We start from the raw sequence: 17968 nt of genomic DNA, 5'->3' as shown, positions 1-17968 counted from the left end.
CTCCACCTCCACCTCTCTGCTCTGAGACCACCTCCACCTCTCTGCTCTGAGACCTGCTCTGAGACCACCTCCACCTCCCTGCTCTGAGACCTGCTTTGAGACCACCTCCACCACCCTGCTCTGAGACCTGCTGAGACCACCTCTACCTCCCTGGTTTGAGACCACCTCCAACTCCCTGCTTTGAGACCACCTCCTCCACCCTGCTCGGAGACCTGCTCTGAGACCACCTCCACCTCCCTGTTCTGAGACCACCTCCACGCTCTGAAACCACCTCTACCTCCCTGCTCTGAGACCACCACCTCCCTGCTCTGAGACCACCTCCACCTCCCTGCTTTGAGAACACCTCCACCTCCCTGTTCTGAGACCACCTCCACCTCCCTGTTCTGAGACCACCTCCACCTCCCTGCTCTGAGACCACCTCCACCTCCCTGCTCTGAGACCACCTCCACCTCCCTGCTCTGAGACCACCTCCACCTCCCTGCTCTGAGACCACCTCCACCTCCATGCTCTGAGACCACCTCCACCTCCCTGCTCTGAGACCTGCTCTGAGTCCACCTCCCTGCTCTGAGACCACCTTCATGCTCTGAGACCTGCTCTGAGACCACCTCCACCTCCCTGCTCTGAGACTTGCTCTGAGACCACCTCCACCTCCCTGCTCTGAGACTTGCTCTGAGACCACCTCCACCTCCCTGCTCTGAGACTTGCTCTGAGACCACCTCCACCTCCCTGCTCTGAGACCTGCTCTGAGACCACCTCCCTGCTCTGAGACCATCTCCACCTCCCTGCTCTGAGACCACCTCCACCTCCTTGCTCTGAGACCTGCTCCACTACCCTGCTCTGAGACCTGCTCCACTACCCTGCTCTGAGACTACCTCCACTACCCTGCTCTGAGACCTGCTCTGAGACTACCTCCACTACCCTGCTCTGAGACTACCTCCACCTCCATGCTGAGACCTGCTCTGAGACCACCTCCACTACCCTGCTCTGAGACCACCTCCATGCTGAGACCTGCTCTGAGACCACCTCCACTACCCTGCTCTGAGACCACCTCCACTACCCTGCTCTGAGACCACCTCCACTACCCTGCTCTGAGACCACCTCCACTACCCTGCTCTGAGACCACCTCCACTACCCTGCTCTGAGACCACCTCCACCACCCTGCTCCGAGACCACCTCCACCACCCTGCTCCGAGACCACCTCCACCACCCTGCTCCGAGACCACCTCCACCACCCTGCTCCGAGACCACCTCCACCACCCTGCTCCGAGACCACCTCCACCACCCTGCTCCGAGACCACCTCCACCACCCTGCTCTGAGACTACCTCCACCTCCCTGCTCTGAGACTACCTCCACCTCCCTGCTCTGAGACTACCTCCACCTCCCTGCTCTGAGACTACCTCCACCTCCCTGCTCTGAGACTACCTCCACCTCCCTGCTCTGAGACTACCTCCACCTCCCTGCTCTGAGACTACCTCCACCTCCCTGCTCTGAGACTACCTCCACTACCCTGCTCTGAGACCTGCTCTGAGACCACCTCCCTGCTCTGAGACCACCTCCACTACCCTGCTCTGAGACCACCTCCACTACCCTGCTCTGAGACCTGCTCTGAGACCACCTCCCTGCTCTGAGACTACCTCCACTACCCTGCTCTGAGACTACCTCCACTACCCTGCTCTGAGACTACCTCCACTACCCTGCTCTGAGACCTGCTCTGAGACCACCTCCCTGCTCTGAGACCACCCCCACCTCCATGCTCTGAGACCTGCTCTGAGACCACCTCCCTGCTCTGAGACCACCTCCCTGCTCTGAGACCACCTCCACCTCCCTGCTCTGAGACCACCTCCACCTCCCTGCTCTGAGACCACCTCCACCTCCCTGCTCTGAGACTACCTCCACCACTCTGCTCTGAGACTACCTCCACCACTCTGCTCTGAGACTACCTCCACTACCCTGCTCTGAGACCTGCTCTGAGACCACCTCCCTGCTCTGAGACTACCTCCCTGCTCTGAGACCACCTCCACTACCCTGCTCTGAGACCACCTCCACTACCCTGCTCTGAGACCTGCTCTGAGACCACTACCCTGCTCTGAAACCACCTCCACTACCCTGCTCTGAGACTACCTCCACTACCCTGCTCTGAGACTACCTCCACCTGCCTGCTCTGAGACCTGCTCTGAGACCACCTCCCTGCTCTGAGACCACCCCCACCTCCATGCTCTGAGACCTGCTCTGAGACCACCTCCCTGCTCTGAGACTACCTCCACCTCCCTGCTCTGAGACCACCTCCACCTCCCTGCTCTGAGACCACCTCCACTACCCTGCTCTGAGACCACCTCCACTACCCTGCTCTGAGACCACCTCCACTACCCTGCTCTGAGACCTGCTCTGAGACTACCTCCACTACCCTGCTCTGAGACTACCTCCACTACCCTGCTCTGAGACTACCTCCACTACCCTGCTCTGAGACCTGCTCTGAGACTACCTCCACTACCCTGCTCTGATACTACCTCCACCTCCCTGCTCTGAGACCACCTCCACTACCCTGCTCTGAGACCTGCTCTGAGACTACCTCCACTACTCTGCTCTGAGACTACCTCCACTACTCTGCTCTGAGACTACCTCCACTACTCTGCTCTGAGACTACCTCCACTACTCTGCTCTGAGACTACCTCCACTACTCTGCTCTGAGACTACCTCCACTACTCTGCTCTGAGACTACCTCCACTACCCTGCTCTGAGACTACCTCCACTACCCTGCTCTGAGACCTGCTCTGAGACCACCTCGACTACCCTGCTCTGAGACCTGCTCTGAGACCACCTCTCCCTCCCTGCTCTGAGACCACCTCCACTACCCTGCTCTGAGACCTGCTCTGAGACTACCTCCACCTCCCTGCTCTGAGACTACCTCCACTACCCTGCTCTGAGACCTGCTCTGAGACTACCTCCACTACCCTGCTCTGAGACTACCTCCACCTCCCTGCTCTGAGACTACCTCCACTACCCTGCTCTGAGACCTGCTCTGAGACTACCTCCACTACTCTGCTCTGAGACTACCTCCACCTCCCTGCTCTGAGTCCACCTCCACCTCCCTGCTCTGAGACCTGCTCTGATACTACCTCCACCTCCCTGCTCTGCATAATCACACACACACGGTGAGCCTGTGACAACATGGATAGGCATTTTAAAACTAGTATGTGCCTCCCTCATGAAAGATGAGTTAATGTTAACAATTATTGGATCTGTTGACAATTGGTGTTAAACCCTCTTGTGACACACTGACACAAGGTCCAGCTTAGATAGATCCCTCCTGCCAGCCCAACACTGTCTAACATGTCTACCAGAGCCAGTATTCCCTACACGGAAGATGTCATCATTCGATCTCTCAACGCACCCTGGATGGCCTACAGAGACACTATGCTGGATGGTACCTCATACCAAAGGTGTGTGTGTTCTCAGTGTTGTGTGTAGGGCAGTCGTGTGTTACTGTTCATATAGTTGTTGCGTCTAGAGCACAGCGTTGATGCTTACCCTGAACTCAGTGCTGTTTGATCAGGCTGACTGGGAGACACCAGACATCTTCAACCCACAACACTTCCTGGATGCTGAGGGACACTTTAGTAGGCGGGATGCATTCATGGTCTTCTCTGCAGATAATCTTAATCTCACTGAAAGAGGGTGTGTGTCATTCCTAGGTTAGCATGTGTCTGGCCAAGATAGAGCTTTTCCTGTTCTTTATTAGTCTGTTTCAGAAGCGGAGTCTGGATGGACAGGAGAGAGCAACAAGAACACCACACCACTAAATTCCACACCAGACCATGATGAATCCCCCACTGCCCTGCAGGAACCTCTCACCCCGTGCACTAAACACAGCAGAGATCAAATAGACCTTTTTGTGGTCGAGGGCTAGGCTACATTAAAATTACAACAGGACAGTTTGAAAATTTTACAAGTTTATTAGTTACATAAAACCCAAAGGACTTAAGACCTGAATTCCTTAGAATCTAATTTTGTATAACTTCAAGACCTCCCAATAACGCAATTTTGTTAGTATTTGATAGAGCCAATTTTGAGCTCATTTTAAACCTCCTTTCCTAGTGTTCTGTTGCATAATTTGCATTGTTCATTAATCAGGATGAATGTACATTCATCCCAACACTAAGTAGTAACTTGGATGTAAATTCAGATTTAACTCTGATAAAGGTAAAAAAAAAGGGAAAACTCAGTAAAAGTACAAGAACACAAATCACAGTTTAATGAAAGGAACAGTAAGTCACATCCTGAGGAAAAGTAACATGACAAAACCTGGATATCATAAGGCCATTAACTCCAGCTCAATCATTCACCTAAAGCCATCATATCACATGCACAACCAAATATATGAAGTATTAGCAAATTTCCCATTCATTATCACTTTCCTTTGCAACACATGTAGTCAAACCTAATCAAAATCTACACACATTTTCACCCAGAGAGAGAAAAAAACATACCCACATGTTTGCCAGGCCAGTAGGCTTGTTGACCGATAGGAAGAACAGTGACCTGTGCTGCCTCCTTCCTCAGTAGTACAGATTTCACTGTCAACTGTCAGTGACCCGCAGACAACAGTATAGCTACGCTTCAGTTAAAGTCAGCATCTCACGCAGGCATAGCACTGTGGCATACAGTAGATCCTAGAATCATTTAAATCAGGCTCTCTCAAACTATTGGGGTCCGGCACCTCTTGTGATAGCAAATATATAAAGGGACCCCCTCAATCAGAACAACTCGAGTGAGAAAAATAGCATACACGGTGTTTTACTATGACTTCAGTGTATGACCGGACGAACCAAGGCTCGGTCCTGGGGAGGAACATTTTAAAAGGCCAGCCTCTTGAGATATTTTGTCATGGGGCAAAGAGTTTGTGTTGTTGCAGCTTTAGCACTAATATTCTGCAATTCTACACATTTTCCCATGAGACGGAAAGAAAACTGCAGTTTAAAATACACACATTATGGGTTATTGAGTTGAAAAATATATAAATTGGTGAGTAGTGTAGATGCCAATATCCCTGTGAGCCTCCCAGGCCCACGTTGTCCAGGGTTTAAGAACATAAATTGTATATTAATAATATGACATTTTATTGTATTTACACTCTAAACTAATTCAACAGATCTCTTGGCAAAAATGTGTTTGACCGGTTAGTAATATTCAGATTTTTTTTTTACATACAAAAATGTTTACAAGTTTGATGGGTCTGCAGACCCCAGCTTAACTGATTTGGATTGTTTGTTCATGCTCTCTGATGCATTTCAGTTGGATCCATTAGCCATTTGAGTGGATCCTCTTAAGGCAATTTAGAAGATCCTTTTAGATCCATTTGACCGGATCCTTAGATTCCGGTCCATCCTCTGACCATGATAAGCTAGATCCATAATTATGCCATCCCCTAGCTCCATGCAAATGTTTCTGAATCTCCATTTCCTCTCTGATGTCCAGGAACATCCTGATGAGAGACTCAAGTCAGTATGAGTGGATCTTTTCGGGTTCGTTTGATGCAGGAGTTGGATCCATTGGATCCTCTGGCCAGATGGCCTAGATGAGATCCTGATTGTCAGTCAGCATACTTGGCTCCTCTTGTCTCGAACCCTCACCCTCCTCTTCTTCCTATGTTGAGTGTTCAGCTGTTACTTAGTCACTAACTCATAATGCGCTATAGGTTAAGTATAAAATGTTAATCATTTCTGAATCACTTGAGATTGAAAAAAAATGATTATACATGTCATTTCGGGTAAAATGATCCACTTTAATCTTAAACTATGGTATCCAAATACGTAAATAAACAATTCTGTGTTTAAACAGAGATGATTACCTCAGAGTAATTAGAGTTCACTTCAAATAAACTGACATTACTGGTTACTATTTGAGAAATAAAGATTATTATGGTGGCAATGTCGGACTAGATCCAAAACCTGACCCACTGGAGATAGGATGTGACATCACGATCTTATCAAGCCTGGACAAGTATTCCTTTTCAAACCAATGTCACATGAGAATGCTGTTTGGATTGGTTTCTTGCTCCTTACCTTTGGGGTGGTGAGACCATACACTTCCACAGAACTGCATAGAGACCCAATACGAAACCAATGAATACTGCAGCTGCAATGGCTCCTACACACAGACAGATTTACGGAGAGAAATCATTGTTCACACATTTAGGAAGTATACACATTGTCACCGAAGACTTTGAGTGTCAACAATAAACTAAATTCAGTGAAATTCCATCACATACAATATGCTACCCTCACACTACCCTGTCACGTCCTGCAACTTCAAACGGAAAAGGCGTCTTAACAGAGCTGCTCAAACTCATCTACAGGACATGTAACTGTTTGCAGCAGTACAGAGACGACACTTAGCAGTACAATGCCAACTGCACTGCCCCTTGGCAGACCATGAACTATTACTGACCATTACCGTGGCTAGCGGAATGTCACGCTGTCTTCCAAACCTCTGGCCTGCCTGGGTCTGGCCACCTGACACGTGTCTGATTAAGTCTTTTTCTTTTCCACCATGGAAACAAACATTGAGCATGTTCCAACTGAAACCTTAAAATCAGATAAGAGGATAGCAAGAGAATGATGTCATGACCCACCCCAAATAATGTTTTTCTCAACAACAAAAAAGGAAAAGAGAGACAGAGGAATGCTAAACTTTACCCAATTTAGAATAAAAACACAGTTAAAAAGCCAGGAGCCATGGTGACAATGAGGACACCTCAGCCTGGTCGTTATTTGACTGGTCAGAGGTTTACATTTGGCCGGCATTTATCTGGATCGTCTATGTCTAGAGGGATCCAGATATACCAAAGAAGAGATGAAGGGAGAGGTGAACTGAGCTACAGCTTATTTAATCTGCCTGACACATCAATGTACCAAGGTAACAGACTAGCCTTTGTCAATGCAAACAAGTGATGAGTCTCACCTGGGATGATGCCACTGCCTCTGGCCTGGGGGTCTTCTGTGTATGAGGGGCGAGGGATGGCCGTTGACTCTTAAAAAAAACAACTCTTGAATGAGATTTGCTGTGTGTAGCAACTGTCATCAAAATTGTTAAAAGGTTGTTTGTTTGTTTCTAATAAATGTATCAGTTGGACAAGGGATGAAGATACCCCGAACTTTTAGAATTGGTAAAATCCCTTAGATATTGACAGAATTATAGCACATGAAACATTTTACTGGCACGGACAAATAATGAATTCAGGGATTTGTGGGAATTCAGTTATTCAATTTAAAATGCCATATTTTGTTTAATTGTGTGTGCCTAATTTGCATATGGCTAAATTACTTTGCATATATGTATACATTAACATAAATGAGTGGAACAGGGCTGTAACCACCAAAAACACACTCTGTCTTCTAGGCCCACCTGCACTCACCTGCTGTGTCGTGGCCCACCTGCACTCACCTGCTGTGTCGTGGCCCACCTGCACTCACCTGCTGTGTCGTGGCCCACCTGCACTCACCTGCTGTGTCGTGGCCCACCTGCACTCACCTGCTGTGTCGTGGCCCACCTGCACTCACCCTGTGCCCACCTGCACTCACCTGCTGTGTCGTGGCCCACCTGCACTCACCTGCTGTGTCGTGGCCCACCTGCACTCACCTGCTGTGTCGTGGCCCACCTGCACTCACCTGCTGTGTCGTGGCCCACCTGCACTCACCTGCTGTGTCGTGGCCCACCTGCACTCACCTGCTGTGTCGTGGCCCACCTGCACTCACCTGCTGTGTCGTGGCCCACCTGCACTCACCTGCTGTGTCGTGGCCCACCTGCACTCACCTGCTGTGTCGTGGCCCACCTGCACTCACCTGCTGTGTCGTGGCCCACCTGCACTCACCTGCTGTGTCGTGGCCCACCTGCACTCACCTGTGCCGTCTTGACTGCATTAAATGACTGTTGTCCTGTTCTCTTGCATAATTCAACATGTGTTTCAATAGCAGGATACCCTCAGATTTAAAATCAACACGCTTGGCTCTAGATTATACCCATCTATACGTACTTTAAATTATTTGTGGGATCAGACATATAAATATAATCCAAGTGTTTATTTTCGGAAGTTACTTTCATTTCAAAATGTATTAAATTAATTTAAATTCCACAAAAAAATGAACACCAAACAAAATAAAGTTATCTTTCTTGTGATGTAAGTGTCGAGAAGATGTGTTAAATCCCAGACAAAGACTTAGCGTTTTTTATAGATGCAATGGAAAACCAATGTTTTCCACTGAGCCCATTTCAGCCATTACCAGGGTGTTCGACAGGTCCCTACAAACATTCACGCGATCATAACGTTTAAAAAGAATTAGACACAATAAGAGTAGGAATGAGTCGCAGGAGTAAAACGTAAGCAATCAAGCCAGCAATATTTAAGTGACAAGTGGATTTTGTGGACCCCTCAGACACAGGAAATAGATAGCTGAAAGGGACAGTTTCCAAAGTGGGCGGGTCATGCACATTTCTACTGTGTGTGTTGGAGATTGACACCGCACCTGGTCCCAATTCTAGTCAATTCAGGAAGTACACTGAAATTCCAAGTCTCGTCAAAGCTTTTCAATTAGGACAAATTGGAATTTAAATGTGGTTTACCTTCTGAATTGACTGGAATTTTAATTAAATTGACCCCAAACCTGACTGATACACACTCACCATTGCGCTGTTCATATGAAGCGAGGACCCATGTGTGCATTGGAACAGCTCTCTGAAAGACAGAGACAGACTGAAAACATACAGGACACACACAATCCCAACGAAAACACAGTACTGGTGAGCACAGGAGGTTGGTGGCACCTTAATTGGGGAGAACGGGCTCCAGACAATGACTGGAGCGGAAGCAGTGGAATGGTATCAAATACATTAAACATGGTTTCCAGGTGTTTGATGCCATTCCATTACCTCTGTTCTGGCCATTATTATGAGCCGTCCTCCCTTCAGCAGCCTCCTGTGCTGGAGATTGGAGACAAAAGTTCCTGGGGAAAAAAATCCTGCCAGAGGCGTTCAGTAGCATCAGCTTGTCTGTGCATGTCGTCAGACTCATCTCCTGTTGACAGTTGCACTCTGATCCAACTCAGAGGCCTACTTCAACTCATGTAACACTAAAAAATGTGTGATTTTGAGTCAGCTTGCATTCCCCCTTCCCTGGAGAAAAATGACAAAAACTGTCCTTGGCCTCTTTTTAATAACAAGACACAGTAAAACACATAAAATCGGGTTTCAGCAAAAACATTGGAGGAAGTCTTGCAGAATGGAAAATTAAACTAGGCCAAAGGCGCGCCATGATTGTTTGTCCAAGATAAGAACTGAGCCAGCGACAGTTTCCAAAACATCTGTATGGTTTTTCACAGCCTGCATGAAAGTCTCCCATCAAGAAATACGAATAATCGCATAGGCAGTTTGCAGACCAATACTAAACACTTTAATATATGCAGGGATGCTCGTAGGAAAAAAAAATTGGTTCAGTAAATTACTTTTATTCTTTACAAATATTCCCTCGTCAATCAAGTTGCAACAATGTAACAGCTGAGCAAGCACGTCCACGAAAACATGCAGGCAACAAATGTCTCTTTAAAAATATCGAATGTAAATATACTGGATGACCCACCTGTTTTTATTTGTTTATTCGCCTACGATGAGTTTGTCTAACGCTTACCTCCGAGGTGTTTCCATCGCTAAATACAATTTTGGTCTGGTTTTTCACCTCCGTCCACATTTTTGCACGCGTGTGTTGTGAAATTAAAGGGAGTGATGACGCTCCTCTCGTTCGCCGCTGGTCGGTTGCGAGCTCACCAGGAAACCCTCTGTCGCTTCGTAGCTTTGCTCCACCAGCGAACTTTCACAACACACTTTACATCAGCTGACTGCGATCTTCAGGAGGGCGGAGAGAGTAGGGTTCATGGGACGTACAGCCTTGATTCGTCTGATAAAAATACCTATTGTGATGTGTACAAATAATTTAATCATTTCTGTTTCTCTAGTTGTTGTATTAATAGGCGTACCCTATCCACACGGGTGGAAAAACTACCCAATTGTCATACTTGAGTAAAAGTGAAAGTCACCCAGTAGAATACTACTTGAGTAAAAGTCTAAAAGTATTTGGTTTTAAATATACTATCATGATTACCATTACTATTAGTTGATATATCTTGTCTAGGTGGTTTGCTTGATTGGTTTATTACAAAATGATTCCCACAGGTTGGTTATAACACTACACTTTAAAACAATGAATTTACAGGACACATCTGTTCAAGGCCTTTTGTTTTTTATCTAGGCAATATTACAACTTCTGTAAACAGTGTTTCAGCTAAATAAATGTCCAAAATATGTATTAATACAACATCTTCAATGTTTGCTTCCAATTCCATGATGTGCTATTTAACTAAATAAATTACAGAACATCTCTCTCCTAATTAAGACATGATATTTAAAGTGGAGAAACAAATCACTAAATAGCTACAGCTTAACTTTAATAGCATTTGTAACAGTATTTAAGTTTTCAGCACAACTTAAACATTTACAGAACAAAATTCCTCAGAGAAAATGTTTTTTTGTTCACCCATGGCTTACTTCATTTGGGGAGTTGATCATAAGTGTACAAGAGTCATCAAAGTGTCCTTCATTGGAAACACTGGTGTCAAGTTAACTATCTGTTTGCCCCACATCGAACATTATGGAGAGGGTAGTCAGCTTCTACAAGTTACACAGAAGTTGTGCCATAAAGCAATAAGAGCAGTTCAGGTCACAGACTAATTATGTATTTGCACACAGACGTTCACAAACACACACACACAATCAGGTCATAAGACACAAAACAAAGCAGCAAGATAAACTACATCTAAAATATCAAAGGCCTCTCTCCATCTCGCATTGTCCAACAACTCGTCCTCTGAAGTCTGGGAACACAATGAAAAACCATCCAAAGCCAAATAAGTGTTACGGTGCTGATTACAAGGAGTGTTATCTGGGATGTTGGCTTGTGAGGAGTGTGTTTTTCACACAAAACTGAGCCAGTTAAAAGAAACAGAATTCTTTGATAGAAATGTTTGTTGAACACACCTATGTTATGCTGAAAGGGGAATCTTGTCTGTTCTATACTGATCTTTACAAATAGTCCCTCGTCAATCAAGTTGCAACAATGTAACAGCTGAGCAAGTACGCTTATAACGGGTCAGAGCTTAAAAGGCGCTGCATGGTCAATCCGTCATCTGTAAAGGCCATGCAGCATTTACAGTGATACAGCCTCTGCAGAAACCTTGCAATTCAGACTTGCGCTTCACAGAGCGGTTGTGAAAGAAGTGAGTTTGTGTTTATACAGGACCTCCATCACTACCTAGCATCAACCAATCATGTCAATGCAGAGATATTCTTATTGAACTAGGCAAGTCAGTTAAGAACAAATTCTTATTTACAATGACGGCCTAGGAACAGTGGTTAACTGCCTTGTTCAGGCGCAGAACAAAAGCTTTTTACCTTGTCAGCTCAGGGATTCAATCTAGCAACCTTTCAGTTACTGGTCCAACACTCTAACCACTAGGCTACCTGCCACCTCAATCCCCTTCACATTGTTCAAACATTTGGGAGGCCCACAGCAACGTGGTACAGGACTCAATTTGGCCTCAGCGTGCCTCCGGATGCTCTGCAATTATGTCACACCTCCATACGGAGTTTCCGACCACACTTTCTGATCAAGCATAAATTACCTCTCATAACTATAGAGAATGATGAAGGCCTCTAGTGGCCAAAATGCAATTTTAGCATTGGCAGCGTCATTGAGGGCTTCCACCATACTTCCGCCATTTTAAAATAGTCAACTGGGTGAGTATTCCTACGGGTTGCAGCCTCAGTGGCGCTGCCTATGCTGTGACATGCTCTATAATGGCACAGCTAAAAAAGGTGTCCTATATCTAGCTCTATGATCAGAACCCATTGGTGGGTGGGTGATGGCTGATTCATTGTGAGAGCCGTCTTAAGACTGCATCCAGACAGACCAATGATTTAGATAAACACTACATGACTAATAGGGGGCACTGTGTTAAAGCCAGCATGTCTCCATCTTGGCACTCCCCACCCAGCATTATAAAAAATATTTTGGAATCTATAGAAATTAATTTATTAATGTCTACATTTGTTTTTGCCGCATTTATTCTACTACAGACACCTTAAATGCATACTTTTAAATTATGTGAGCAAAACATAAAAATACAAAATGAAAAAAAACAAACATTTCTTTAAAGTATCATTTTTTAGAGATTACTAATCTTACAACAAAAACATTTCAATATATGTAACTTTGTCCTTGAAAAATGTAATTGAAATACTGTAGAATTTCAATAATTCCTATGGAGGACTATTCCTACTGGGGAGTACCAATATGGCCAACCAGTGGCTTCAAAACCTCTCAATAGTCAATACATAGTGTCAACAATCCAGTTTTTATATACATCAATGGTCCGGACAACAAACACTTTTTTTTAGCCTACTCTGTGAAACACAACATTTTAAAAAGCTTTGGAGGGATTACAGCGTAACTCCAGTAGGACACTGCAAGACCTGCCTTTCATACCACATACACAGCAGGACTTCAATGTAACCCATAATTCAATAAGGCTCAATAAGACGAGTCTATAGACATCCCTACACACTGCTTTCTAAGTACAGGCTACCCAATTTAGTTTAACAAGCCCATCCGCACGAGCAATACCAATCAAAAACTCAGACATTTTTCACATGCCTCCACAAAAAAAAAACATGATTCAATACGATTAAATCACTACGGTAAAACATTCTGTGGAAATGAGCAATTTGATCATGGAGTTCTGATGTCTCAGTCCCAGTTACAAACAGCCACTGCTCCCCCAAATCACAATACATATAATATAATTCCTCCAGGATACAGAGGCCCTTTAAATATGTAACTGAATATACCTGAACTACGAATGTGAGGAAACAGCACCATCTAGTGGGAAAATAAAATATGACGACACTACAAGACCTTTACGAGAACACCAGCAGATCCTGGGTTCCAGAAATCTCTTGTTTTAAAGTTAGCTGTGAGTTACTACATAGAACAGAGCGAGATTGTCAGGGTTGCTTTAAAGCCAAGCATGAGAACTTAATCTCTCCTCCTTCAAAACACAAGATTCTGATACAGTCTGAAATTCAGGAAACGCTTTAAGACTTTTTTCAAAGAACAAACCACCAAAGATACAAACAACACGTTATTGATGGACCACATCCTGGCTGGCTATGAACCACCTCAATGCCTTTTGAGAGGTTACAATGAAGCAAATAAATATAATAATTTCCCCTGCCAACCCCCCCACTCAACTGCCTCTGTGCCCTCCCAGTGACTGAGCGGAGGCCATTCTATCTCCTGGAGGCTGGGGCATGATGGGAGTTGTAGGATGAGCAGAAAGGCCAAGAGCTGTGTTTAAGAGGACAGTTCACAGTCATTACATGACCTCGCAGCATGAGTTCTGCTTCCGTGCCTGTGGGATAGAAAACAGAGAGTGATTGATTAGCAATTACTACATCAATTGCACACTGAGGCGGCTACCGCCGTGAAGAAAATGAGTCTTAATAAAGAGTTTTAAAAAGGCAGATCTGTAAGTAACCCCGTCCCGGATCACTTTTCATCACAGCTGACGATCCGAATCACGTTCTGCGCACACAAATTTGTGGTCACCCTCCCTTCACATTTCTGACTGTCGATCTGGAATTATAATTTTTCAAGTTTTACAGGTGAAACATCCATTCAGCTTCTGCACACCAACTATTTGATCACAATCAGTTTCATAAGGAAATTAATTTAGATCTTGAGTTCCACAGTGTTGTTTCAAATTAGCCTAGATTGTTGTTTTGAATTATGTACAGTGAGCAAATATTAGAGCAAATGGTATTCAACTGTAGCATACCTGTGTTTAGTTTCAATCAGCGCACCTACTTTGCCTCGTGGCCTAAAACTTTGCCTTGAGTTTTAGGCCACGAGAGAAAAATGCAACGATTCGCACAATCATCCTAAAATCCAAAGAAATGAGGCGTTGTTACAGTAATGTTATACTATGCAATTATATTTGGTTCTGTTATGTAGGATACTATCATTGTGATCTTGTAGACATTGATTCCGCTTTGATATAACTATTAACAGCGCACCATTCGTTAGAGTAGCATGTTCTCTGAGCTACCGAACGAATAGATCAGTAGAAAGTAGAGTAGAGAATCCTTCACATGCAGAAGCTTCTAAACTGTCAAGAAAAGTCGGACCAGCAGCCACTCCGTTTTTATAAAGCCTAAAAATAGCCCAAGTTTCATCTAAAATGCAATGACAGTTTGAACCGGAGAGCTCAGTCCACAGTCACTACAGTACTTACAGTCTTATAAAAGGCTTTAGACTGGTTCCCCAGGTGTTCAGACTTCTGCACCAGATCATCCAGCTTCTCCCCTCTTTCCAACAGAGACTCCATGGTGTTGTGCTGCAAAGACAATCACACCACACTTCATATACAGCATCACACCAACCACAGGCACTAGCAGTGTTAGACATGCAGTAGTGCACGTTTCAGTGTCCTATATGGGGAAAATCATGTTAAGAGTCCATAGCAAAAGAAAGTAAGGTTGAGAATCCAGAATAGAGACAGTTTTTCACACAAATCTCCAACTGGCATAAACAGTTGATTTACGCTAGAGGCAATTATATTAGCTTATCTCAAGTTTGCCCATTATGTGAGAGATTCTCAGAGATGTGGTTATGTCAGGGAGTGTCGACTGAAGAGACTTACCAGAATGATCTTTGTCTCGTCCAGTTCAGCCTGCACTTTGGTCATAGCATCTGCCTCTCTGGGGTTCTGAGGAGAAAACACAGACTCCGTCAAACTATCACAATCGTGGATATTCAAGTGTTCTTCAAAGTTATTTAATTGTATGTGTAATGTTTGTTGTGTGTCATTTTAGAGACAGGATGCCATGTGTACCTGGTACTTGGCCAGGTGGATGTCCAGAGCTTTGTAGTTGATGGTTTCAGGGCTTCCAGATGGCCAGTCTATGCTGTCCACTTGTCTGGAGAACTCCTCTAGCACCTGCATGATCAAACATCAAACCATTCAATCAGGATTTCTTAAACTATGGGTCGAGACCCAAAGTGGGTCCTGGTCAAGTGAGAGGTGGGTTGCAAATTTTGAAAATACATCTATAATCATACACCATTTCTTCTTAGTTCGGAGGATCCCTGCATTAAATGCTGTAACAGATACCGAAAGGGCCTGGTGAGGAACAATAACTCTGGAAGACAACTTGAGACGAACAAGACCCAGACCAGAGAGTAATATTCTCCACTTGTTGCTAAGGGAATAATGTATCTCTCTGCACATCATCTCTACCCACCTTGTCTAGTAGTGTGAAGGCGACCCTTTGAGGGTACTCGCTGTCTGCTATCACCACTGCACTCAGACTGTCATTCCTCACATACACGTGGCACAGGTACTCTGGAGGGAGAGGGTAGGAATTATAGGAATAACCTCCTGTGAGCAGGTCGAAGACAGCACTGTGAGCAGGTTTTTCTCCAGGCTCCACCATCACCCACTTTTACATCTTTCTTAACTTATAACATGGACGCGGGGTTCTTCCACAGCCCAAGTGCAGAACAATCGCTTCAGCAACAAGTAGAAGAAACTTCTAACTGGTCAGTTTTATCTCAATCTCTTCATTCAAAGACTCAGTCATGGATACTCTTACTGACAGTTGTGGTTGCTTTGTGTGATGTATTGTTGTCTCTACCTTCTTGCCCTTTGCCCAACAATGTTTGTACCATGTTGTGCTGCTGCCATGTTGTTGTCATGTGTTGCTACCTTGCTATGTTGTTGTCTTAGGTCTCTCTTTGTGTAGTGTTGTGTTGTCTCTATTGTAGTGATGTGTGTTTTGTCCTATATATTTTATTTTATTTTCAATCCCAGCCCCGCATGAGGCCTTTTGCCTTTTGGTAGGCCATCATTGTAAATAAGAATTTGTTCTTAACTGACTTGCCTAGTTAAATTAATGTTAAATACATTTATTAAATTAAAAAAATCAGAACACCGCCAAATGCTATGGCCCAGTGTGTCAGGAGTTCACCTTGTTCTTTGACTGAGGCTCGGCTGCCGTGTGCAGAACGCTCCACAATCAAGGCGCTGGTGAAGGTCATGAACTCTTGGACACTGCCAAAACCAAACACACAGACAATGGTGAAAACAGTGTTGGTGTTCTTGTCAATTCTAATGAATTCTGTTAAACCATGACAGGATACTATTAATGACAGGGAAGTCATCTCCTCCTTCATCTGCACTGATGTACAAGAACTGGACAGGTGACAGAATATTCCCAGTCGGAGTCCATCGCACAGTGCTTTCATATATCCTGTCTTCAGATCAGTGGAGATTGAGGGGAATCCCCTTTAGACTATTAAAATGCACCCAGGTGCCAAGAGGAAGACCCACCTGGAGCGTTGGAAGAAGCTAAAGGAGGATAGGTCATAGGCAGATTTAAGGAGGTTGGATTTTGTCGCTCCTTTGTGGAGGACGCTGAGGCTGTACAGCTTCATGATGACGCAGGGACAGAGAGTCACCGCGCTAGGGATGAAAGGCGTGTCCCCGCGCAGAAGCCTCAAATCAACAACAACCACAATGCCAAGAGGTCTCAATGCCTGCCTGCCAAGAAAGGGAAACAATTCAAATCACATGAGCCAAAGCAAACCAAGCATATAGCCACAAAGGACATACTCTGTAAGATAGCCTACTACACACAGTGCCACATATTCTACAATCTAAACGACTGCTAAACTAGTGAACATTACCACGATAGAATCACAGACGGAACAAGGGTTAGTTAAACATATCTTTGAAATAAGTCGACATGCACCGCTTTGTCATATACTGGATTTTCATCAATATTGCTGGTTAGTTAGTTAGCTCACACCGATTGCTAGCTCGATAGCTAAATTATTTATTTTAGTTTCCTGGCGAGATGAAGAGCAATTTGACACTGGATGAATGAATCTAAATGCGATCCCACTTCATAGAGAGCTGGCTGACGTTACAACAACAACTCGTGTTCTTTCGACGACGGAGTTAGCTAAAGTTAATTTGTCGTACTTACCAGACAAGACTGCACTGTTTGACATATGTTGAGAGTAAAATACCAACTGAATTAGTCCATAACTACAGATCGTTCACTAATGTAGTTTATTTCTATCACTCCAACCACGTCACGATATCAGCTATGTCCCACAGGATAATTGTTCCGGAATGCAACACCGCCTCATCTTCTTCTTCTATGATATCATGGCAGTCCGCAAACAATCGTTAAAGTGCATGCCGTCACCTACTGTGCTGGAATGATCTGCCCAATTATGTACTACCATGAAAATAAAATTCAAAACCAAATAAATCATAACTTCTACCACACCCTCCCCAACCCCATAGAACTAGATCTATATCATGTTGAAACACTCCACCCTAAGGATTGTTCAGCATGTCAACCATTTCAACAGTAACTTATGTTACCCACAATATCTCTTTTGGAGTCTCCACAATAACCTTCAACCTGGCATTTCTGCTTTCCACAACCAAAGTTACATTGATAACCTTACCAATAAAACCTATGAAGTAAACTTTATTCATTATTAAAGTGTCATTTGACACCGCACATTCATGAGTATAAGATTTCTGAACAGGCCTCAAAACCCTGCCAGGACCAACAGAAGCACCAGTCCTGACAGTAGGTCCACTTACTACAGGTACATTCATTTAAGCTCCATCAGTCCCCAGTGTAGTTCTACCAACATGTTTTATGGCCTCTGCATACGACACATCATGATTGATCCTATATCGCTGAGCCTCCCTCGGTACCTGGCATCCACCAAATTCTGCACTGTGTTCTCCTCACAATTAGTGTACTTAACCTTCACATTGC

The 17968-nt window shown here is 44.8% G+C and overlaps 1 protein-coding gene across 2 annotated transcripts; it reads right to left on the bottom strand.

Moving 5' to 3' along the window:
• Positions 1–4230: 4230 nt before the first annotated feature.
• LOC118373261 (synaptobrevin homolog YKT6) lies at positions 4231–17321 on the bottom strand. 2 transcript variants are annotated; one of them, XM_052479117.1, is made up of 12 exons: positions 17153–17321; positions 16495–16704; positions 16133–16215; positions 15407–15507; positions 14998–15102; positions 14806–14871; positions 14398–14499; positions 9681–13515; positions 7601–8732; positions 6962–7550; positions 6064–6148; positions 4231–5644 (listed from the first exon to the last, which is right to left on the bottom strand). In XM_052479117.1, the coding sequence occupies exons 2-8, from the start codon at positions 16596–16598 to the stop codon at positions 13480–13482; spliced, it is 597 nt and encodes a 198-aa protein (XP_052335077.1). In that variant the 5' UTR covers positions 16599–16704; positions 17153–17321; the 3' UTR covers positions 4231–5644; positions 6064–6148; positions 6962–7550; positions 7601–8732; positions 9681–13479. The 2 variants fall into 2 exon arrangements, with proteins under 2 accessions (XP_052335077.1, XP_052335078.1); XM_052479118.1 differs by having other exon boundaries at positions 16495–16700; positions 17153–17318.
• Positions 17322–17968: the final 647 nt, after the last annotated feature.

This window comes from Oncorhynchus keta, chromosome 25, assembly GCF_023373465.1.
Source record: "Oncorhynchus keta strain PuntledgeMale-10-30-2019 chromosome 25, Oket_V2, whole genome shotgun sequence".
In the NCBI taxonomy this organism is placed as follows: domain Eukaryota; kingdom Metazoa; phylum Chordata; class Actinopteri; order Salmoniformes; family Salmonidae; genus Oncorhynchus; species Oncorhynchus keta.
Note: the sequence above shows the minus strand (reverse complement) of the source record. Positions and strands in the feature narration are given on the sequence as shown.

Excerpts from the sequence above, each read along its gene's own strand:
- LOC118373261 (XM_052479117.1), bottom strand. The coding sequence starts at position 16,598 with ATGAAGCTGTACAGCCTCAGCGTCCTCCACAAAGGAGCGACAAAATCC. Across the intron at positions 16,216-16,494 it reads AGCTTCTTCCAACGCTCCAG|TGTCCAAGAGTTCATGACCT; the intron begins GTGGGTCTTCCT and ends TGGTTTTGGCAG. Across the intron at positions 13,516-14,397 it reads CTAAAGCCTTTTATAAGACT|GCACGGAAGCAGAACTCATG; the intron begins GTAAGTACTGTA and ends TCTATCCCACAG.